The 16,297-nt window shown below is 37.0% G+C and overlaps 1 protein-coding gene across 1 annotated transcript in view; it reads right to left on the bottom strand.

Annotated features, from left to right (window-relative positions):
• The window catches only part of RAPGEF6 (Rap guanine nucleotide exchange factor 6), a 185,073-nt gene that overhangs the window by 86,312 nt on the left and 82,464 nt on the right, over nucleotides 1–16,297 (bottom strand). The window contains exon 7 of the mRNA XM_080805059.1: nucleotides 6,402–6,533. Coding sequence (XP_080661185.1) covers nucleotides 6,402–6,533 — 132 coding nt within the window. The remainder of the gene's footprint in view (nucleotides 1–6,401; nucleotides 6,534–16,297) is intronic.

Raw genomic sequence — 16,297 nt, 5'->3', positions numbered from 1 at the left:
ATTCTCTAACAACCGGATAAGAATTTTTTTTTTAATGTAGTATTCACAATGCCCAGCATACAATAAAAACTTACTAGACAGATTGAAGAGGGAAATGTGATACATAACCAGGAGAAAAAATCAATCAATATAAAGAGACCCAGGAATTGGGGCGCCTGGGTGGCTCAGTGGGTTAAGCCTCTGCCTTTGGCTCAGGTCATGGTCTCAGGGTCCTGGGATCGAGCCCCACATCGGGCTCTCTGCTCAGCAGGGAGCCTGCTTCCTCCTCTCTGTCTCTGCCCGCCTCTCTGCATACTTGTGATCTCTATCTGTCAAATAAATAAATAAAATCTTAAAAAAAAAAAAAAAAAGAGAGACCCAGGAATGAAATAATGGAATTAGGAGACATTAACTCCCAACGTTATAAATAAGTTCTAAGATTTAAAAGAAAATACAAACATAAGCAGAGTGAAAATGGGAAATCTAAGTAAAGAAATGTAAGCAATAAGAGACAACGTGAAGAAGGGCAATAAAAAGTACCCCAATCGAAGCAAAGAAAGAGTAAGGCCATAAAGAAAATTTAAAAGAGTCTGAGAGACTAATAAGATAACATCAACTGTTGTTACCAAAAAAATGCAGATCAACAGATATGTCACATTTGTTAAGACATGGTACAGAGAAGATCATTCCTGGTCTTTTAATTACTTTATCCCAGCAGTTGGATTACAGCAGACCCTCAAGAAGATTATAATAAATTAAGTTCAGGGTGGGGAAAAAAGGTATTTTGGTGAAACAGTTAACAAGGCAAGTTCATTAAACTTGTGTTTTTCCTTTCCTGCAGTATAATGTATCTCTGCGTTTATGTGTAACTATAATTTGGTGAGGCAGACAGTCTGAGGTGATTTTTCTGATGACTCTGCCTTCCCCAAATAAAGCACCAGAGGATATCCTTTTCCTGTTTGCATCAAGATAAAGAATGAGGGGAACTACAGGTTGGAATGAAAAGTTATACAAACTTACAAAAACCACATTTTCAAGTTTAGAGCAAATATATTAAGCCTAATATTAACCTTTAACTTTCAGTGCTTCTCTTTTTTGCGTTCCTATTTTGAGTACTTCATTCAACCTTTTACATGTACCACTTAGGCCTTATGTTTCCTCTCTATCTCTTTGGCCGGGGCAAGAAGGCTGTAAAATTAATCCTTCACAGTAATACTATCCAGAATAGTCCATTCCATATTCTCTGCAATAGGCCATGCAGCTTAATTAAATCCTTATAAAGTCTTCTTTGCCCTGGATATAATCAAGCTTTAATTACTAGTGATCCTCTGCACTTTCCTGAGGAAAAATATTGGCTTCTACTTTCAAGTGTAACTTAAAAAAAAAAAAAAAAAAAAATTCTAGATTACCTCCTAAGTGCCAAGAGTGTGCTTAACTCAGCATGGAATACATAAATAAGAAACAAACCCTGCCTGTACAAATTTTCTATTCACAATCCACAGAAAAACTGCTGTGGGGTTCCAAGACATTGAGAAATGATATGAAAATGTCATCAAGGTGAAACTGCAGATAGAAGAGCACAACCAAAACACAAGGCTAGGACAAAGCAAACATGTTCAAGGAATAACACATGTATTTTGTCATGGACCAGAATCTAGAATGTTCAAGTGGGGAACAGTGAAGCACTGAAACTTTTAAAATGTATGAGTAAGGTCACACCATTCTTGTAATTTATCTCATGTGGGAGTTTAAAAAATGGGAGTAAGGGCACCTGGGTAGCTCAGTCCATTAAGCGACTGACTCTTGATTTTGGCTCAGCTCATCATCTCAGGGATCCAGTCCTATGTTAAAATGGGAGTAGCCAAAAGGTAAGTGAAATTCTGACCAGGACACAGATACTTCTGACAGAAATATTAAAGTAGAAGGAAACGTGGAATGACAAAGCTAGCTGAGGTGTCAAATAAACAACCTAGTGGAGATGTGGCACCAGTTATAGAGAGACTGGCAGTAGAGGTATGAATTAAGGATTCATGCTGCCATAGAGATAGTAACAGAAGCAATGGGATTTTTTAGCATGTTTTACTTCCCACATAGAAACTAAAAAGGATGACAGGGGATGAATATAAGCCTCAGATTTCTAAAATACAAGTTAATGAAAAGATAAATGCTTTATTTCATAATATTCCAGCTCTTGCTGGTATAAATGGACTGAAATATATAGTAGTAGTAGTCAGAAAGAAGCACTCCTTATTTATCTTAAATACTCTTTGAGGCTACATAAAATATCTGATCCAAGAACAACCTTAAATTTTAATGCATAAATTTAGCTAAATTTTAAGCTAATCTGATTAGAAACATATTCATACTAAAAGATTACTTGCATTTTATCCAGACTGTGGTAAGTGGGTTTTGGTTTTTTTTTGCTTTTTTTTTTTAAATTTCCTTGAGAGCCAAGGACTTTTATTTTTAAACATGAAAACTCTCAAGGAGGAAATGCATAGCACAGCCACACATTTGGCCATATAAAATGGTGTCAATAATTTTCTATTAAGAACTGCTGTTCAACTCTCTTCTCTCTTCCCCTCAAACCTCCAAATTAAAAATACTTGCATTATTTCACAAGGCTTTGCTTATAGTGTTAGAAGCCATGACCAGATTAGGTGTTCGCTTTTAAAATCTATGAAGTGCCAAAATTTAGATGACCAGACAAACTACCTCATCTGTCACTGGTCAAGGTATACATACACAGGCAATGTCCACCTGTAACTAAACGGTGTATTCACAGCTTGAGTAAGTACTCCAAAGGAGGCCAGAGGTCAAGAGAAAGACTAAGGTCCAGTATTGATATTTCTCTTCCCTTTGTTATAGTCTGAGGATGTAACTGGATAGACACACACTATTTGGTTGGTGTTATTTACTGTATCAGTTTTTTTTTTTTTTTAAGTTTTTGTTTATTTGAGAGAGAGAGAGAACAAGCAGGGGGTATGGCAGAGGGAGAGGTGGAGGGAGAAGCAGGCTCGGCGCTGAGCAGGAAGCGTGATGCAGGGCTCCATCCCAGGATCCTGAGATCATGACTTGAGCTGAAGGCAGATGCTTAACCTACTAAGCCACACAGATACCCCCTTATCTGTGTTTTCATTGTAAATCTTGATATTCTGCATTTGGGGAGATATATTTTTTCAATCTGTTTTTATTCTGTTCTTATTTCTCTTACAATCTAGTAGTTTTAACTTTAATCTTTTCCCACAATTTTATTCAACTTTTATTTTTAATAGTACACTCTATTTACATCCTCCTTAACATGTGTTAAATATAGAAATACTAATGTTACTGAGAAAAAAAATAAGAAAAGCTTAGGTAACATAATAAAAACTACCCACAAACTTACTACTAACAGAAAACATTACTATCATTTGGTCTCCTTTAATTCACGTTTACATTCCATGTATCCAAGTATAAAATACATGTAATTATGTATATATGTGTATTTATTTAAGATATTGGTTTCTTCTGTTTCCAACTGTTTTTAACATAAATGGTTTCTATCCATTGGCTATTCACCTAAGCTTAACCTAAGCCCAGGTTTGAGGATTTTTACCTTCTTTGGCCACCCTTAAAATTTTTATCTTACCTTTTTACATTTTGACTTCAGTACTATAACTATCTCCTTTAAATTTCTGAATTCCTGTTTTGGTTCTAGATTTCATTATTTTTGCTTCTTTTACCTATTAAGTCCTCCTAAACTAATTAACACCAACTTTTATCTTACTGATTACTTTTAATTATGTCATGTTTAAACTATATGGCTCCCAAACCACCCTCCCTGCAAAAACCCCAAACTGCATGACTCAATTTATGTGGCCTTCTGGAAAATGCAAAATTGTAAAGGCAGAAAACAGATTAGTGGTTGCCAGGGTCTGAGGATCAGAAGATACTGACTACAAGGGGGCATACAGTACTTTCTGAGGACATGGAAATGTTCTGTTTTCATGTAGGCTATACTGCTGAGGATGAATTTTATTCTTTGTCAATTATATCTCAGTTAACATAAAAAATATATTAAAAACAAACACAACTAATGATGTAGGAAACAGAATGAACATAACTTGGTCCTGGAAGTTATGCTCAAGGGAGAAGAGTCAATAGTAACTTTCAGGTTTCTGGGATATGACATGTTGCCTTCTTCACTTTGTAACGGAGCCAGTCCTGTAACATGTAGGACAGCTGGCAAGCTTACTTATCCACAGTTTATCCAACGTTAAAATGACTCTTTAAAGGTAGAATGAGGGGCGCCTGGGTGGCTCAGTGGGTTAAGCCTCTGCCTTCAGCTCAGGTCACGATCTCAGGGTTCTGAGATCAAGTACCACATCAGGCTCCTTGCTCAGCAGGGAGTCTGCTTCCCTCTTTCTCTCTGCCTGCCTCTCTGCCTGCCTGTGATTTCTGTCAAATAAATACATAAATAAATAAAAAGGTAGAATGAGCTGTACAAAGTGTTAGTAAGGCAAACATGCAGAAGGTTGGAGCAGGGCTCCCATATCCAAGGCCATAATTCTATAGCAGAAGACTTCCAACTACCAGTAGATGTGCTCCAGCCTCAGCCTCAGGTGGACAAACCAGTAGGAAGACATACTATAACCTCATCTCTGCTGCATGTTTTCTCCTAGCAATGTCTAGACATTCCCACTATGAGAAATCTATAGTCTCAAACCTGAACTTCATTAATCCAGGATCAATCTTCTCTAGGAAAAACAAAGAATCCAGAGCAGCTACAGCTCTACTTTGGCTTTTTGGTGTGTAAGCATCCTTATTTCTTCCACATGACAATTCCTTTGGGGAGGGGCACAATACCTAGAATGCAACACTCTGAGAGGCTCCAGAATCAACGTACTTTTTAAGTGTACTTTTAAAAAAATCACTTGTTCTGTCTCCTACAAAATGGTGAACAGGAAGAATTCCTTGTTCTGTCTACTATAAAATGCTAAACAGGGAGATGTTGATGGCCACAGCAATGACCTTTGTGGAGAAAAGCTATGTATAATCCAAAAATGGAGGCTTTTTTCCATTTTGTCTCTGCCTACAAACTTCCCTTGAAAGGAATGTGGATTTTCCTAAACCATCTGAAAACAATTCAGTAGACCCACAGCCCAAAATGTTTTCCACAAGCAAAAATAACTCTGTTTCAAAAGACGAGTAATATGTGGTAGCCACCTGCCACCTGTCACTTAAACTGTGGCTGGTCTGAACAGAAATGTACAGTAAGGTTGTATTAAATTCTGCCTATGGGAGACTCTCACACCCCCATACTGTGCATGCACCCTCACATCCCTGTGCCTGGCACCTTGGGGCCAGGGCCACAGCCTGGGTTGGTGGACTCTTGCTGTTCCATCTTGTGCCCTGTTTGGCCTGCTACAGAGTCACCAAAGCAGGCAGTAAGAATGCTGCAGTCCAAGTGGCTCTGGAAAGTTGGTTGTGGACTCAGGTCATCGGGCAATTCCACCACATCAACGATCAGCTCAAAGCCAAGTTCCACAAAGGATCTCAGCTCCTCCATGGCACTGATCCACGATTAGGTCTGCCCAGTTACCATGGAACCACCAGCCACAACAAAACCAAGAGACTCCCCCAACATTCCACCTGGAACTCTACTAGCAACTGGCAGCCTAGAAAGGCATGTAGGCTTTCTGAATGTTGGGGCAAGCCCTTCTCTGTCTCTCTCTCAAATAAATAAAATCTTTTTAAAAATATCAGCTAGTAAATTAACTTTGCTACTAATTTTTACATGTACATGTTTGCTTTGGATTTTTATTAAAATAATTTTATACTGTCTTTGGAAGCCAGAATTTTTAAAATTTAACTCATAATTTTAAACTGTGTGCTGAAAGGATAATATTTGGATATATTATGCTAAATAAAACACATTATTCAAATTAATTTTACCTGTTTCCTTTTTTTTAAGGGGGTCTACTAGAAAATTCAACAGACCCTTTACAATAAAAAGCAATCATAACTATCTAGAATTTAAATAAAAACTTAAAAAAAGAAAGTTACCCTTTTAAGACTACTTACAAAACACTTAGTCCATTATAAAAAACACCCTTTTTGTAAGTCTAACTTAACTTGTTTCAAGAACTATTTTTTAACAAAGCAAGTATTATATATAATGAATTACCTTTGACTAAAGACATTAAAAAGAACATTATATTCATATATTTCTGAACCATATCTAATCACTCTCAAAAGATCGCTTCTTTAATTAAGCTTGCAAATTTGAAATAATAAATAAAGTGTATTTTCCCAAAGACATTCTGCCTGAATTTCATACCCTTAAATTAAAAGATACGTGACCACCTAAAGCAGAAGCACGGATTATCTGGCAGAATAACAAAGCCACAGGCACAGCATACAAACTCCTAAGATATTACCTGATAGATATCAGATAAACTGCTGCTCCCAGAGTCACTGGCGATGCTACAACCAGACTGACTAGAAGACACATGAGTCACCTGTGGATGAGGGTTGTCTGTGATGTGCATCTTGGTAAGATCGGCCGGAAGCTGCAGAAGAAAAATAAGTTAAGATATTCTAAACATCAAACACTACCTTTTTATCAGCATTGGTGAGGAATGCATAGAATTACTGAATCACTATATTGTACACCTGATGCACAGCACTGTATATTAACTACACTGGAATCAAAATACTTAAATTTTTTTAAAATAAAAAAATGAGTTCTTAACACGTTGTAACTTCTATAACAAATATTTGTTTTATGTACATTACTGTGCAACTTCATTTCTAACTTAAATTTTCCACTTTTATGAAAAATCTTAGGAAATGATAAGAACCAAATTAGTACTCTGACACTGTTACTCAAGCCTAGAGTGGAATTCCACTGTGTAGATTTCAGGACACATTTTCATTGGTAATGGTATTTCACTGGTATTTCAGAGGAAACACTTAGCCCCTCTTTTTCTCCAAATGAAACTATCAGCTATTGCCACCTTCAACTGTTCAGAATGCACTACACACCCCCACACAAACACACACCCCAACATAAAATGGTTATTCATATGAAAAAAAAAGAAAAGCAGTATCTCCTGTTAAAGTACAGCATCTGGTAGCAAGACTTAGGAAAAGTTGATTGCATTCCAAATTTCAAAAACTCTGTAGAGCTCTTTTCACATGATATTATAGTAGTATGTAGTTGGCTCCTAAAAAATGTTAGTTATTGATGATTTAATTAATGTCTATGCTAGGGGCAGGGATACAAGAGACACAAGAAGGATATGATACTATCACACTATCTTTAGTATTGGTCACACTTTTATAGGGGTGCAGGTTTTATAATATCATTCATACCAAAAACAAACCAGAACAACAATAATAAAAAACCTCACAAAATCAATGCTCTAAGAATTATAGTAGGAAACACATGACTGTACTCCAGAGTAGTGAGAGAAAGTTTTAAATAGGAGTCATGGTGATATATTTTCCAAATAACTTCTCTGCAACTTGCCATGCAGGAACATTAAGAGAAATGAATTTACTTTTTAAAGCAGAGGTTCTCATTGTTTTAGTGCAGGAGAATGTTGAAGATGAACATAGTAAAAACTAAATAAATCCCTAAAGGAAAAACAGAGAAGTCTGAGTTCTTTTATCTTAAGAGTAGTCACTATATTTATAAAAACCAAACACAAGAGGGATGCCTGGGTGGCTCAGTCGGTTAAGTGTCTGACTCATGATTTCAGCTCAAGTCATGATCTCAGGGTCATGAGAATTAGCCTTGCATCAGGCTCCATGCCCAGCAGGGAGTCTGCTTAAGATTCTCTCTCCTTCTGACCCTTCCCTTCCCTTCCTAAAAACAAACTACACACAGAAATGACATCACACATTCCTCTGCCAATAAGGACAGGTTATCTAACTCAGATAAATGCTGTAACTAAGATAAACAGAAAAGCTGGAACACACACACATAATCTGGCCTGTAAGATTTTGCCGATTTTTTTTTTTAAGATTTTATTTATTTATTTGACAGAGAGATCACAAGTAGGCAGAGAGGCAGGTAAAGAGAGGGAGGAGGAAGCAGGCTCCCTGCTGAGCAGAGAGCTGGAGGCAGGGCTCCATCCCAGGACCCTGAGATCATGACCTGAACCAAAGGCAGAGGTTTAACCCACTGAGCCACGCAGGTGCCCTCGTTCTGCTGATTCTTAAAGAAGGAGATGAAGAGACTCAGATGCACTTCAACAGTCACTGGTTAAAAGAGACAGAAGTTATAGTCCAAGGCCTAGAATGGAAAGACCATCCTTTGGACCGAGAGTCTGGAAAGAACATTATACTCTAGGAATGACTGTGATCCAAAAGTAAATTGATGCCTGTTTTAGAATCATCTAAATCCCTGATGTTGTATTAAGGTTATACAGGTTTACTAGTACTTCCAGTCAACTACTGGAAGCAAATAGGAATCCTTACCATAAGAAAAAAATCATACTAGGTCTCAAATTATTTAAAATATTTTGCATATACAAAACCATTGCTCAAATAAATTACTATGTTACATTACTATGTTCATCTTCAACATTCTCCTGCATGAGAAGACAAGACAGCACTGATGAAAACTAAAAGAAATAATAAACTTTAGAAAAGAATGAAGAACCTTCAAATGAATAATCAGATTATAAAATGACTGTTTTTAATATATATAGCAAGGGTATGCAAATATTTTCTTTAAGGGACCAAAGAACATATATTTGATACTTGTGCAGGCAACATACAATCTCTGTAGATACTTCTGACTTTTTTTTTTTTTAAATAACCCTTTAAAAATGTAAAAATCATTCTTGGCTCACAGTTCATACAGCTCACTGGCCATATGTTTTCCAATATAGCAATACATGATACAGGCAACTGAACCCTGAAAAACACAGGTTTGACCTGTATGGCTCCACTTATGCCTGGGTCCAGTTACATGTGGATTCTTTTTAAATATGCTACACTAAATATATTTTCCTTAGATTTTATTCATAATGTTTTCTTTCCTCTAGCTTACTTTATTATAACAATACAGTATATAATACATATAACATACAAAATATATCTTTTTTTAATATTTTACAAAATATGTCTTAATTGACTATGTTATTGGTAGGGCTTCCAGTCAACAGTAGGCTATTAGTACTTAAGTTTTTGCGGACTCAAAAGTTACACGTGGATTTTTGACTGTGCAGGGGACCAGTGGTCCTAACCCATGTTGTTCAAGGGTTAACTCTACAAAGAAAAAGACAAGAACTTTAGCAAAGAATAATTAACAAAGAATAAAATGCAATTTCTAGAACTGAAAAGTAAAGTTAAAGAATTAAAAAGTCAAACGTGGACTCAATAGATTTGACCTAAGAAGAAAATTAGTAAAGATCGGCCTGAAAAATATCCAGAATGAAGCATCAAAGTAGAAAAGAATGAAGCTGGGAGAGAAGGGACAAGAACCATAGGAGATACAGTGAGAAGGTAATATCTGAATAATCAGAGTCATAGAAAAAGAGAGACTAAGGCATAGAAGATAATGGCTGAGCATTTTTCCAAACTGACAAAAAAAAAGTCAGGAATCAAGTGGCTTTAAGAATGACCAATGAGGGGTGCCTGGGTGGCTCAGTGGGTTAAGCCTCTGCCTTCAGCTTGGGTCCTGGTCTCGGGGTCCCGGGACTGAGACCCGCATTGGGCTCTCTGCTTGGCGGGGAGCCTGCTTCCCTCCCCACCCCCCCCCGCCTCTTTCTCTCCCCACCCCCTGTCATATAAATAAATAAAATTAAAAAAAAAAAAAGAATGACCAAAAAGATAAATAACAAAACCATACCTATGTAAACTAGGGTGAAACTAGTAGGCAAGGGAAAAAAAGACAAAGAGAAGTCTTAAAAGCAGTCAGAAAATAAATAAATAAATAAAAAGAACACTTGGACAAAAGCAAAATTAAACTGATGGCTGAACTCTCAACAGAAATTTGAAAGGCAGAAGAGAATGGAGTAATATCTTCAAGAGCTAAAATTCTATACCCAGCAAGAGTCGTCCTTGGAAAAAAGGCAAAATAAAGACATTTTCAGAAAAATAAAAATGAAAACAAATACTCTCCAGAAGACCTACAATAAAGGAAATCCACAGGGAGAAAGGAAACAATTCCAGATGGAGGCTTCTAGATGCAGAAAAGGAAAGCCAATGAAAACAGGAAATGTGTCGGTAAATCTATATGGATACTGACTACATAAAATAGGAACATTAATGTCCCAACACACATACAGAATTAAAATACATTATACAACAACAGAATTTAAGTCTCGAGAAGAGTAAACAAAGTTATTGAAGTACTTTTTCTTTGCAATGTGAAAATGTAGAAACAGACTTCACAGATGAAGCATGCATCACTGTAATCTCTGATTTAAGAATAGTAAAACTGTGTATAACTATGAAGCTTACACAGAGGAAAACATTAAATAAAAGGAAAAGTATATACCATGCAAACATAAACTAAAAGAAAGATTATGTAGTTGTATTTCAGATGAAGTAGACATGAGGGAAAAGCATTAGAGACAAAAAGGGGATATATTTTAATAATAAAAGGTTCAACACTAAATAAATATGTACCTAAGCATAAATATATAAGGCAAAAAATGGCAACAATAAAAGAACTAGATGAATCCACAATTATGCTGTCAATTTATACCAGATTTCCCAGTGACAGAATAAGCAAATAAAAAAATATGTAACAACAGAGAAGATAGGAAAAACCGCAACACACCTGACCTAAAGTGCATGAACATAGAATAATGCAACCAAAAACTTCAAAAGACTCTACCTCCCTCTCCCTGTGCCTCTCACCCCCATGTTCTCTCTCTCTCTCTTAAATAAATTAATTTTTTAAAAAGGCAGAAAAATCAATGAGGTATCTGTAACTGGTTACAATAATACAGAAATAGTGATGAGAGTATGTCTCAGCTCAAAGATCTACTTAGTTTCTACCGTTTGGACAGAATTCAACCAGAAATTCGTTCATCTAGGAATGAAGTTTATTTAAAGACAAAGACTGAAATCGTTTTAAAAGGTCATGTGCTTGGTTGAGGTGTCAGGAGTGAGAGATGATCCATATTCCCAAGATTCCCATAGAGGTTAAGACCACGGAGAAAGAGGTTATCCATCAATGTAACACAATGAACCAAAGCCAGAAGAAGATCAAGTCTGCAAACTGGGTGGGTAATGATACTTATGAGAAATCTTTATCCTTACTAGACCCTAAAAGATAAGATTATCTCTACTTTACTAATGAGAAACTGAGGTAATAAAATTAAGCTGTTAGCCACAGGTCTCTCACTCAAGTGACTAGTGGAGTTAGAGTTAAAACCCAGAACTATCTGATTCTAATACTCTCTGCTACACTCTGCTTTGTACCAGGAATTCTGCTGGTAAGAAAGATAAAACCAGATGGGTTCCCGCAATCTAACAGTGAAGAGCAGACAGAGATTCAGAAGTATACAGTATCAGGGCACCTGGGTGGCTCAGTGGGTTAAAGCCTCTGCCTTCGGCTCAGGTCATGATTCCAGGGCCCTGGGACTGAGCCTCCCATCAGGCTCTCTGCTGGGCGGGGAGCCTGCTTTCCCCCTCCCCCGCCTCTCTGCCCACTTGTGATCTTTGTCAAATAAATAAAATCTTAAAAAAAAAAAAAAAAGTATACAGTATCTCCTTTCTCCCTCATGAAGGAAACTTAGATCAATATATAGGAATCCCTTCAACCTCTTCATGTGATGAGAATAATAATGATAGTGACTACAGCTCTTGTTTGAGTACTCACCACATGTACCAAATACATAAGCTAGCAAATATATCCGTCTACATAACTTTTCCCATAGATTATCTCATTTAATCATCAAACAACCAGCCAAGGTAGATGTTATTATTATACCCAATTTCCACATTAGGAAGCCAAAGCTCAGTGGAGTTATACAAGTTTCCCGAGGTCACATAGCTAGGAAGCAGGGAAACTGCATTTAAAAATCCAGGCAGCCTGACTATAAATCATTGCTCTTTCCTACTCAGTTGTTTCCTGATACTAAGTTTTGAGTTCCTAACACACAACAGTTCCTTTTCTTTATAACAAAAGAGGCAGAAAGGAGAAAGTTTTCCTCCAATAGGAATCCTGGATTTCTTAAACCTTCTCTGCAGTCTCTCGGCTTATCTGCCCTTTTTCCTTTTCTTTCAACCCCCAGTAGGGAGTTATTAGCTTACCTTTAATGAGCAATGTCAATTCACTTAGCACATCATCCTTCTAGCCTACCAGGTCTGGCAAACATTCCTATTTTCCACAGTTACTTTATTCATTTCCTGTACCCGAACTTCTGAGCTTTCCTGGAGCTCACATGCCCATAAGGACCAGTGTCAAAGTTCAGTTTGCAGGGTGGAAAGGTTCCTTGGCTAACAGCTTGAATACAGACACAGATTACAAAAAAGTACACAGTCTTTTGAAGACTCTGTATACATATAAAGGGAAAGAGATGTATTAAGAGGCTAGAGGTAGAACATAATCTTCAATGTCAAGCAAAGTATTGTGATTTTGAATCCTATAGGTAATAGAGAGCTACTACAAGTTTCTGGGAAGAGCAATGGCATAAGAGCTGCTGTATGTCTCAGGCAGACTTAAGCCAACAAAGTGTCTATTTTTCTGACTCAAAGTTCTCTGCAGGCCCAAGCAATACTTTGGGGCAACTTCTTTAAATGCAAACTCAGATACTACTTTGGTATTTTGGCTCTGCCACCTCCATACAGGGCCACTTAAATCACAGCAGCAGGAAAAGAGAGCTGCTGGAAGAGATTGCTAAATCTTGCCAGCAACCAGGGAAATAAAAATGTAAACAAATAACTGTTCATGGGATTGGCAAAAAGAAAGCTTGATAACACAAAATATGGGCAAGGCTATGGAGGAAAACAATATTCTCATAAATTACTAAGTTATGAATTGGTATAGCCATTCTGGAGAGTGATTTGGGGGAGTAGCCACTTTGGAGAGCAAACATTAAGATTTATTACACTTAAATTCATAAACCTATGACTCAACAGTTCCTCTTTGAGTATCTATCCCAAAAAAGCATATAGGTGTGCAAGGAGGAATATGTAAGAACATTCATTATAAACAAAGTGTAATAGTTTGAATTAAAGAAAAACAATCACAAGGAGAATGGCTAAGTTGTTACAGTCTATTATGGAATACTGTGCAACAGTTGAAGGTATGAAGCAAACCTGTATAAATCAAACCTGAATAGGTCTCCTAGCTGTACTGACTAAAGAAAGTAACGTTCATGATAAATATAAGACTCATTTTTTAAAAAAACATAAAAACATCATTACATGTTTTCAGCGTACATACTCATCTAAGTTTGGGAGAAAAGATTTGGAGGAATATATACCAGGCAATCAAGAGCAGTACTCTTTTAGTGAAAGAGAAATATCAAGGCTGGTAGCCCAAAAGGCGTTTCGGCATGATCTACAATATCCAGCTAAAACGTTTCATTTTTGTATGGAGAAAACATTTATTAGAAAGCTTTACGAGAATATGTTAAGTACTAATATACCTAATATATAAAGTGGAGCCAAGACTTTGGGTCTTAGGACTGAGCTCCGCATCAGGTTCCCTGATCAATGGGGAACCTGCTTCTCTCTCTCTTGCTCCCCTTGCTTGTGCTCGCTCACTCTCTCTGTCAAATAAATAAATCTTAAAAAGAAAAAAGAAAAGAGATTCTGAGGCCCAAAAACACCCTTTGGAGACTGTTTTATGAAGACAATCTAAAATGTCTCAGAAGTCCTAAAGGAAATAGTTGTATATAACCACAGTAGTCTTGGGTATATTACACTAGCACTTTGTGTGAGGCAAATGGAATGGAACTACAAGGGAAGCATACATTCTTAGTTCATTAGTTTTACTAGAAGATGAGGGTTGGAGAGACACTGACATGTGTATCTCCCAACTGTAACATTTTTAAAACCAAAGAGCAGCTTTCAATCAATACTTGCACTTAACAGTAGGTTTATTAAAAGTGCAGACAGACTTGTTGAGAAAAGAGGAAATCAGGTTAAGAGTGCAGGAAACCAGTCACTGCACTGAATGAGGAGTGTAGCAGGAGATAATGGGAGAAGAGTCCCACAGTGTCTAGTAAATCACAGACAGGTAAAGTAAGGGTCAGAAAATGACCTGCAGATTTAGCTGTGTGTAAAAATGAAAATGGACTCACTTCCTTGACCAGGGACCATAGAAGCACCTAAAAGAAGGCAAAGAGAAGCCAAAGTAGTGATATCTCTTCCACCCAGTAAATAAGTCACTTTGGGTAAACAACTTGAACAGACCAGGAAGGTGAGCTCTCAATCACTCGATGAGTATCAACCTCCTGAAAAAATATGCAAACACACTCAACTAAGAGAAGACTTTAAACATGAAGAAAGAGCTAAGCAGACAATAAGGGAAATGACTGCCATTCATGAAATGAAAACAAGTTATTAAACAAGGGCGGCTGTTAAAAACCATCACTTGAGATTTCAGAAATGATTAATGGTGTGGGAAACAAAGGCCTAAGAGAAATTATTAAATTTCCTTACTACCTACAGCCCATTAACAAGTCCTTGAAACAGGCAGAATGTCATTCCTCTAGGGACTTAACTGCCTGGATGTTGACAGTTTGCTAAGGGCAAAAGGAAATCCTAAACCCCACCCCCCACCCTAGAAATCTACTTTAACATATAAAATTCCCTTAGAAATTTCCTTTATCTCTAAACCCCACACAGACACGTGTGGCAATCACCCCTCTCCCAAGTATATGGCCCACCAACATACATCTGATGGGTCTCATGAATAAGGTTTTATTAAACAGTAATAAGTGACCTCTTCCCAACAACAGCTAGCCCCCTCAAGCTCCTGGAAACCTTGCTTCCAAAAGTCTTTAGTGACTTATGCTTTCCCAAACCCCCTCGCAACTTGAAAGTATACAATGGGTCACTCTTCATGACTCCAGTGCAGCCCTTTCTGCCCACGGGTCCTGTCCCTGTGCCTTAATAAAACCACCTTTTTGCAAGAAAAACGTCTCAAGAATTCTTTCTTGACCATTGGCTTCGAACCCTAACGTCTCTCCCAAATCAATTAATACAACAATTACATTTAGAAATTTGAAAGATGAAGAGCAGAACAGCAAATGGTGACAAATGGAGAATCAGTGAGTCAGAAGATCAAACTGGAAATGCATAGAGTGAAAATAAAATCTGAAACAAGTGTTTAGAGATAATATGGACAGATCCAGAGTTCCGACATCTGCAACACTAAGAAAAGAGCTGCAGTTTTCAAAAAATAAATTTCCCATAACTGAAGACCAATGGGAATCTTTAGCTTGAGAAGAGCTTGCAAGTCCCAAGAAAACAAAACAAAAAATTAGATAATCCATAATAAAACCTCATGGCATCAAGGATAAAAAGAAAAACCCAAACAAAACAAAACAACAAACCACTGACAAGAAAAAGAGATTACTTAACAAAGGACTGAGGATTATAAGGAGCCCAAACTTCTCATCACCAACAATGGATGTGAGAGATGGCACACTAACTTTTTCAAAGTGCTAAAGGGAAAAAAAACCTTTAGATTTATTGTTTTATATACAACTGAACAATTATTTTAAAAGTAAATATAAAATAAAGCATTTTGAACATCCCAGGACCTAAATAAAGTTCATCTCCTCCCCCCACTCCCTTATCTGGCTTCTAGAACTATTTATTCTGTCAAGAAAATAAATTCAGAAGTAACAAAAGCCAAGTAGTAGAGTGGGCAAAACACATGAATAAATAAAATCAGTAGGATGTATTGGAAAACCGAGAGAACCAAGTTTAAAAAAATTAATCACAGGTTTAATGTGTTTGCAATCACAATCCAGAGTTAAAATTCCAACAGTAGTAACATGAGGGATGGGGGAGGGCTGGAAAGAAGCCATACTCTTTCCCTAATACTAATTTACATAGTCAAGTACCAATCACAGAATCCTGCTCAGACAGTATTTGCTGGCGTTTAATCAACCCTTAGAATCTGATTTTTAAAATCCCCTTGGCTCTTCTATACTTGTTGAACTTTAAATCAAAAGCTGGTTACCGATACCACCAAAGACTATGTTTTTGTTGGTATTCTAAACAACCACCCCTATATCTCATTCTTGATTTTCTTTAAAGCTTTTGCACTTGGTCTCATCCATTTTCCTTCCACAGTTTTTAAATCTTAGTAGTGTCACTATCAAGCATCAGCAAAGCGTGGGCCCCA

The sequence above is a fragment of the Martes martes genome (assembly GCF_963455335.1).
Source record: "Martes martes genome assembly, chromosome: 5".
Classification (NCBI taxonomy): domain Eukaryota; kingdom Metazoa; phylum Chordata; class Mammalia; order Carnivora; family Mustelidae; genus Martes; species Martes martes.
The sequence above is the reverse complement of the archived record's forward strand: the minus strand, read 5'-3'. Positions and strand labels throughout refer to the sequence as shown.